This window comes from Myripristis murdjan, unplaced genomic scaffold (assembly GCF_902150065.1).
Source record: "Myripristis murdjan unplaced genomic scaffold, fMyrMur1.1, whole genome shotgun sequence".
NCBI classification, from domain to species: domain Eukaryota; kingdom Metazoa; phylum Chordata; class Actinopteri; order Holocentriformes; family Holocentridae; genus Myripristis; species Myripristis murdjan.
Genome location: NW_021941818.1, coordinates 8,564 through 16,780, shown reverse-complemented (window position 1 = coordinate 16,780; position 8,217 = coordinate 8,564). Strand labels below are relative to the sequence as shown.

The 8,217-nt window shown below is 44.5% G+C and overlaps 1 protein-coding gene across 2 annotated transcripts; it reads right to left on the bottom strand.

Moving 5' to 3' along the window:
* Window positions 1-1,038: 1,038 nt before the first annotated feature.
* On the bottom strand, window positions 1,039-6,554 carry LOC115356811 (uncharacterized). Of its 2 annotated transcripts, XM_030048076.1 has the most exons (10): window positions 4,274-6,554; window positions 3,890-4,116; window positions 3,541-3,748; window positions 3,338-3,454; window positions 3,099-3,226; window positions 2,789-2,986; window positions 2,460-2,677; window positions 2,150-2,368; window positions 1,601-2,016; window positions 1,039-1,243 (listed from the first exon to the last, which is right to left on the bottom strand). In XM_030048076.1, the coding sequence occupies exons 2-9, from the start codon at window positions 3,994-3,996 to the stop codon at window positions 1,874-1,876; spliced, it is 1,338 nt and encodes a 445-aa protein (XP_029903936.1). In that variant the 5' UTR covers window positions 3,997-4,116; window positions 4,274-6,554; the 3' UTR covers window positions 1,039-1,243; window positions 1,601-1,873. The 2 variants fall into 2 exon arrangements, with proteins under 2 accessions (XP_029903936.1, XP_029903935.1); XM_030048075.1 differs by having other exon boundaries at window positions 3,890-6,554.
* Between the last annotated feature and the right edge of the window lie 1,663 nt (window positions 6,555-8,217).

Sequence of the window (8,217 nt, the reverse complement as noted above, 5' to 3'; positions counted from 1 at the left end):
TCGCTCTCACCAAACACACTCACTCACACACCCGACTCCCAGCATGCAGTGCAGAGAGAGAGAGAGAGAGAGAGAGAGAGAGAGAGAGAACACACAGAGAGAGAGAGAGAGAGAGAGAGAGAGAGAGACAGAGAGAGACACACACACTCACAGAGAGAGACAGAGAGAGAGAGACACACACTCACAGAGAGAGAGAGAGAGAGAGAGAGAGAGACACACACACAGAGAGAGAGAGAGAGAGACACTCAGAGAGAGACAGAGAGAGAGACACACACAGAGAGAGAGAGAGAGAGAGAGAGAGACACACTCAGAGAGAGAGACAAACACACACAGAGAGAGAGAGAGAGACACTCAGAGAGAGACAGAGAGAGAGAGACACACACTCACAAAGAGAGACAGAGAGAGAAGGACAGAGAGAGACAGAGAGAGAGACACACACACACACAAACACACACAGAGACACACACACACTCAAAGAGAGAGAGAGAGAGAGAGACAGAGAGAGAGAGAGAGACAGAGAGAGAGAGACAGAGAGAGAGAGAGAGAGAGAGAGAGAGAGACGGCTTCAAGTTGGGTTTCTTGGAGGAGTGATTGATTCTCCTTCCAACGGTGTCCAGGTCCTTGTGGCATGAGCAGGGAAACGTTTGTGCATCCATACACAGATCCCTCTCTCCATTAGTTAAAGTAACACACAGCTACTTCTTCATGCCTGAAACCTCTAAAACTCTATGCTGCTCTGATGTCCTGCAGCAGACGTGGGGGTTGGGTGCAAATCATCAGCATGTCAGAATCAGAATCAGAAGCCTTTACTCTCCTTGTAAGGTGTTTTTTAGAATGTTTACATTGAAATACAATAAGATAAAAATCAGTATATTTCAATAGATAAAATACCTGAATCGAAAAAATACCTTCAATAGATAAAATATCTGAAAACACTACTTGTGACCTTCTGTATTTTGATGTGCTAGATGTTGAGATTGTATTTAATCATGCAAAGTAGATGAGTGATCACTGAGTCCCTTTATTTCAGTAAAATGATTTATTTCAGATAGAACACATACTGTACAATTACAAATAAAATTGGTGCAGTGAGTATATCAGTTTAAGTAAAAAAAAAAATTAATTAAAAAATCAAGTTGGGTTTCATGGAGGAGTGATTGATTGTCCTTCCAACAGTGTCCAGGTCCTTGTGGCACAAGCAGGGAAAAGTTTGTGCATCCATACACAGATCCCTCTGTCCATCCTTGAAAAAGAACAGGTAGATATTGCAGAGTAGACTGGTGAATGAACTCAATATTATAATAATAATCAAACTTTATTTGAATAGCACCTTTCATACAAGAAATGCAGCTCAAAGTGCTTCACAATCAAATGAAGAACATTTGAAAACATTAAAATAAAACATTAAAAACAGCACAGGGTGGAATTAAAAAGAAAAGGTGTCTTCGTCACCTTGTTAATGTGGGACTTGAAACTAAGATCTGGATCCAATCCAGTTACATTTTTATTACATAAAAATCTGGTTAAAAAAAAAAAAAAAAAAAAAAAAAAAAGGGGGGGTGGGGAGGGTGGGGGTGGGGGGGTTTAAGATGATCATTACCTGTTGCATTGCAGCAACTCCCAGGCTTCTCCGGCATGTGGCTCAGATGTTTGAGAATCAGTGGTGCGTTTGCAGGAAGTAGTAGTGTATGCAGGGCAGAGAGAATAAAACCACGTTAGATCGTTGGCTAATGATGTTTACAAATTACATACCGCAAGACACAACAAGACAATAGAGACTGCTAAGTGAAACAGGGATGAGTAACCTTTAAAAAGAATATCATTACCTGCTGCATGCAGCAACTTCCTGGTGTGGTTGTCCAAGTTGTGGAGGTCATGAGTCCAGCAGGGTGAAGCCTCTGTTTGTCCGCTGACTGTTTTCATGCATTGAAGCTCGGTGTCCCTCTTCTCCTCCTGAAGATGCTGTGGAGGTCATGAGTCCAGCAGGGTGAAGCCTCTGTTTGTCCACAATCACTCCTGTCAACAAAGAGAAGATGAAACTTTGAGTTATATGTGAATAGCTAGAAAACAATACAGGCTGTTCTGGGTGTTAAAATGCTCAAAACGTGGTGACATTTTCTCCCCTTGCAATGAAAACACCATGTCTCACCTTTCCCTTTGTCTCCACCAAAGTCTTTGATGGAGAGGCCCTTCCACCTCTGTGTCATCACACTCCGGATGAGCTGCTTGTTGCTGGCGATGTCCTCTTTATGGGGTGGCGTCCACAGCTTCAGCACAGTTGGATATTTGGGTTTGTTTGTTTCCCATTTCATGCCCTCAACACATCTGTCAAACTGCCGCTGAGTCGGTTGGCGATGTCTGAATTTGGCTGGAAGAGAAACAGAACTTCAGTCATAAAACTTGTTTAGGTGTCATTTATCAGTGTGATAGTCAACGTTGGAGTAGGCGGGAGTACGTACACAGCAAATACTCTGCTCTGTGGTCCCTCTGAATTTTGTGCCACTTGTCGGTGAGTGACCGATCCTCTGCTGGAAAACCTGCTTCCTTCCTCTTTTTAGCAGGTGGTGCTGATCCATCCAGAGTGACCGGAAAGTTCTCCAAAAAGGTAGAAAATTGCCTTTTTGGCAGGACCTTTTCAGGCAGATTTCCCCTTCCATCTGAATTGTCTGGAGACAGGCTGTAAAACACAGTAGAATGAGGGATTAATATTTTATATCAGCACAACTTTCTACACGACTATCAGATGCACTAGTGATGTGCATGTGTTCATGAGAATCAAAACACCTACTCATTCAGGACCATCATCAGTTCAGCCGTCTCCGCGGTTTGTTCTGGCAGCATCATTCGGTAATGGGCCTCGGCTACTTGGGTGGTGTGTGCCATGTATCGGGCAACTTTTTCCTTCTGGGCGGGAGTGAAGTTTTTGGCCGCCTGTGTCTCTGCGGCCCTTCGGACTTCTTGGCTGGTCGAACGGTCGACTTTGTACCTGTTGTAGGAGAGGATGGCATGAAAATTGTATTAGAGATCTGTGAGCAGAGCAGGGCTAAATATATGAAAGACTTGCCATGAACACGTGGCGCGTTTGTGTAGGTACATACATATCCTGGAGTCGACGAATGTCGTTTGTGACCTTGTGGACTGCCGCTCCAGTGCTGCCAATGAAAAAGGACTGACAAGACACTGTCTCATGGCGAGTCCTGATATGTTGGTAGTATGCCTCAAACCACTGTGGGAACAAGGGAGACAGTGACTTGACTTGGCTGTAAAACATTGTAAACAATATACACACTTGTCATCATACAAAAAGAAGTCAATATGACTGCAAACAAAAACTCACAGCATCCTCCTCCAACGTCAAGGCCAATGCTGCAACCTGCATGGTTGCCGTTTTGTGTTGCTTGATCCCAACAACTACCCTGCCGTTACACTCCTTCCTGTTGACAAACTCGTCCACCTGTAACACAGTGAGAGCTTATTAATGCATACGTTTACAAATAACCAGGAGGCAGCTCATCAAGTTAACAGTCACATTCAACTTACAGTCATGCCCTCCACGGCTCCTGGGCGCTGAAAATGCTGAAACACCATGACCGCCTCCAGGTAATAGCCGTACATGGTCTTTTCATTTTCGGTGATGGGCTGGTTGGTGATCAACTTCCCATAGAGGTTCAGGAAGTCTTTTTTTGCAACTTGCAAAATCTCCTGGCACTTCCTGACAGACTTCATCCCGCCGACAAAAGTATCCCATCTAAATCACAGAAAAGAGACATGATATTAAACACTGAGAATTGTATTAATAGTAGTAGTAGGAGCAGCAGTAGTAGTGAACTGTAGCATTAGTAATGACGGGTAATGCAGCGTGAACAGTGGAGCCTTGAAGATTTGACACCTGTGACGCAGCTCTGGATTGCTGGATTCAAGGTCCACTCTCGTTTTCAGGTAATCGAGGAACCTGATAATATTCTTCATATAGTTGAGGATTGTGGCTGGACTCATGGCGGTGGCTTCCAGTTTGACAAAGTAGTCTCTGGTCTCTATGGTTTTCTGGAGGAAATCCAGAGTCGGCTCATCCCCTGTGGGCTGCACGTAGCGCAGGAACCTTGAGACATTGTCAACCTTTTGAAGGAGGATGATGAGAAAGAAATGTTTAGTCATCTTTTGAGTCATCTTTTTAACAGCACATTAAGATGGACATCAAACAAATGGAAAACAGTGGTACAGGTTTCAAGCCTCCAGTAAAAGACACAAGGGATAAGGAATAACAAAGTCTTACCTCTTCTCATTCTGGTCAGCCATTGTCTATGCAGCAAAAACAGACAACAAGCAAAAAAAAGAAAAAAACAACAAGCAAGAAAACAACAAGCCAAAAAAAAACAACAACAATCAAAATCACAGCAAGTACAGCTGTGAATATTGTGTCTGTAAGAAACACAATGTGGAGCAGTGGATTTACCTCCTGCCTTTATACCTGACTGTGGGCGGGACAGTGGGCGTAGCCCACCTGTGTGAAGGAGCCAATCAGACAAGTGTGGGTGTGTCTGTGAGGGAGAGTGATGGTGGGGGGGAGTACCATCACTCTCCATTATAATACATTTCCTGAGGAAGACAGAAGGGCGAACTCCTCAGGTCCAGTCTCAGCTGTCTATTCACATGTAAAGGAAAAGGCACACTCCTTTGAATACAGCAATGTTAAGATTTTGGTCAGGGAGGACAAATGGGAGGTTTGAGAGAGGAGTAAAAGAAGCCATCTATGTGAAAGTGGAAAAACTATCCCTCAACAGGGGAGGGGGTCTGCGGCACCACCTATCTCTGATTGATAATGTTGCCCTTTCATCGATACCCAGGAGGATCAACAGATTAACCTCAGACGACTCTCAACGATCGTCGGCACTAATCAACTACAGTGATAGACTCACGATAAAAAAGAGAGACATGCTCAAAAGCATCAATCTAGAAATCAAAAAATTCCCGCATGTCATCTCACTCCAACAAAAGGACTTTCAGACAACAGCAGACAAAGTCCACTGGACCCCCAACACGGCGCAAAAAATAGCGAAACATTGGCAAGAAATACTAAACTAGACAAAAGCAGTTCCAAAAACCTGGAACATTAGCTGGGATTTGATCACCCCAGCTGGCCTCCATGGAGGAGAGGTTCTAGTGTGTAAACGGCCGAAACCCTCGATGATTCTGTGGTGACACTACTGACGAAATGTTCCATAGCCACCCAAAATTTAGGAAGAAAAACGGGGGGAGGTATGGGTGCATTGATGTCACACATATACACACACATTATTTATGTGTGGGTGTGTATGTGAGCATGGGTGCATATATACAGCCGCCGACTTAAAAACAGTGGTGAGGTGCTTGATGGAGTGATGTGAAAGGTACTCCTTCTCCATGTCCTGTCTGTCGTTCTTTTCTAATGATGTAACCAGGGGATGTGAATTTGTGAGGATTTGATAGAAGTGTTTTGTTTATGCAGGCTATGGAGATGTCTTGTTCTTTAAGTTCATCTTTGACTTTTCTGAAGTCGTTGCGCAGGTGGGTGAAGTCGGTGTCATGATGGTGCTGGCTGCGGGGGTTGCTGGTGGTGGGCTGTCTGGTGGATGTTAGTTTCCTTGTTGATGGGGTCATGTGTGACAGGTAGACTGGGCAGGATTTGGAGGCGGCAGAGTGTTCACCAGCACAGTTTTTTTTTTTTTAGTTGTTTTTTTTTTCTTTTTTCTTTTGTGCAGGTTTTGTGGTGGTGATGGTTTTCTCTGCATCTGAGGCATACAACTGGGTTGGTGCAGTTGACGGATATGTGGTTGAATTGTTGGCATTTGAATCATTGTTTGATGGTGGATGGGGGCCGGGCCTTCTCCACTCTGTACTGGAACAGATCCATGTAGAAGCCCTCATGGAGAAGGCCAGCGGCCTGATCAGGGTTTATCAGGTGAATTTTCAGAAATGTGGTTAGTTGCTGGGTGGTTCTGCTGATGATTCTGTGTATTCGGTTGATGGAGATGCCTTGGTTTTCCAGTTGTTCTTTGACCCGAGTTTCACTGATGTTAATGTCTCAGCAGCACTCTGAAGGCTTACCACATACTCAATGGAAACAAGCTGAAGACAGAGCTTGGTCTACTGTACAGCAAGGATGAGTTCAAAGCCTGTCATGGTGCTGTGGACTTGTTTTAGCTGTTTATGGAGAACAATCTTGAAGAGGTCTTTTCAGAGACTGCCACTCTCCTGGAGATCCTCATCACCACACCCATGACAACCGCAGAAGCTGAGAGGTGCTCTTCGACTTTGAAAAGAATTAAAACTTTTTTACGAAACACCATGACCCAGGAGAGGCTGAATGCTTTGGCCATGCTGTCCATGGAAAAAAGACTGGTGACTGAGATGACTGACTTCAGAGAGTCATTGAGAAGTTTGCCGGCCAAAAAGAAAGGAGGGCAGAATTTATGTTTAAATAGTTCTACTGGCCCATCTTGAGGCAATTGTACAGTGTGTTGTGTTCTCTTTAGATTTGTTTTCATTTGTTATTTTTTTAAAAATTTGTTTGCAGAGGTATGGTGTGTTGCTACTGTTTGTAGCCCCCCCCCCCCCCCCCCCCCCCCCGGGACCCCAACCCTATAACCTAAACCTAACCCTAACCCTGATCTCAGAGCATTTGAAGAAGACTCCTGATGGTTTTTCCTGTACTGATGTTCAGCTGGTGGTTCCTGTACTTACTGCAATCACCTCCTACCACAATTACCTGGAGCAGTCTAGACAGAGACAGCTGGTCCAGTGCCTGGAGACCGGCCTCATCAACCGCTGTGCCAAACAGTGTGTAGTTGCTTTGACAATGTGAACTGTGGAGATGCCTGACATCATGATCATGAAAACCAACTGAAACCAACTGGATTGCTCGGTTTTTGTTTCTTGCTAGAAGGAAAACCAAGGGACACTGCTACTGGCGAGGATGTAGCCCTGAGGATCCATCAGCAGCATCCTCATGAGATGTCCTGATACTCCACTAAACTTACCCCCTAACCCTTTCCTTGAAACATTTGTGTTTGTGGTGTGTTAGCAGGTGTTTAAAGAGAGATTTTAGTTTTTGTGCCAAGGAGGTGACAGAAGACTTATATTTGTTGACAGCTGAAGAACCATATTCACTGATTTACAGATGCGCAAAGATGGAAGAAGAGGATGAAGCGGTCCCTCAGGCCGGGATTGAGGAAGTGCTGTTGCTTTCTCATCCTCATCTTCATGAGGATGAGGCCCACCAGTCTGGCTAGCACACTGGATAATGGTGGGCTGAGTCCACCTCAATAGTCCTCCATGTTGTCAAAAAAGAAAAAATGAACAATTTTTTTTTAATACAAACAAAATTTGTAGCCGTGCCACTGATCTGGATGCCCGCATGCATCATGGAACCACACCACTGAACCTAACTGCCGCACAATGTATTTCAACGGAGCAGATTGTCGGTGCTACACTTTTTCAAGGTAAAATGTTTAAACAATGGACAAGAGGGTGAGTGTGGGAATATTTTTTGAAAAGATGACCTGTCAGTAGTGATGTATTAACTTGTCTTTATAGTGCTATATATTTTACCGTGCAACACTTTTCATTCAGCATAATAACAGACACGAGTCAACTAACGTTGCACCTTGCGTGTCACAGCAACGTTTAATGTAAAAAGGAGCGCCCCGGGCGGATGGAGCGTGCAAGACACTTCTCCTGCTGGAGAAGGGATCATTTTCCTTCCCCTAACCACAAGTCGGTCATTTTTTTTCTTAATTGTGTGTGGGCCTACCAGCACACAATCACCCTGAGATTGAGGCCCACAGAGCTGAGATGAATAAGTAGAGCTCTAGTCTACAATGCCACTGAAGCTCCACTCAACCAAGAGTGCCTCAGCAGTCTGAACTGAAATTACTTCCACTTCCTGATCTAACCCTTTGGGTGAGCTTATTTGGATTTCAGAAAAGAGAAGCATCACCTTCTAAAAAATGGCCACAGGAAGCCAGCGTGAGCTCGCTCGCTAGAAGAATGACAAAAAGCAGAGCGACCCTAAGAGAAGAGGCATCTCCTTCCACAGACTCCACAGCATCGAGTCAATAGGACCTTGAGATCCACCTAACCTAACCCTAACTCGAGGATTTCACCATGATGTTTTTCACGATGTTCTTCACGCAACTGTTCACATCCAAACATGGGTCATTAGCCAAAATTTGGTTAGCA

Excerpts from the sequence above, each read along its gene's own strand:
- LOC115356811 (XM_030048075.1), bottom strand. The coding sequence starts at position 4,167 with ATGACTCAAAAGATGACTAAACATTTCTTTCTCATCATCCTCCTTCAA. Across the intron at positions 2,987-3,098 it reads ATTCGTCGACTCCAGGATAT|GTACAAAGTCGACCGTTCGA; the intron begins GTATGTACCTAC and ends CTCCTACAACAG. Across the intron at positions 2,678-2,788 it reads CTGATGATGGTCCTGAATGA|CCTGTCTCCAGACAATTCAG; the intron begins GTAGGTGTTTTG and ends TGTGTTTTACAG.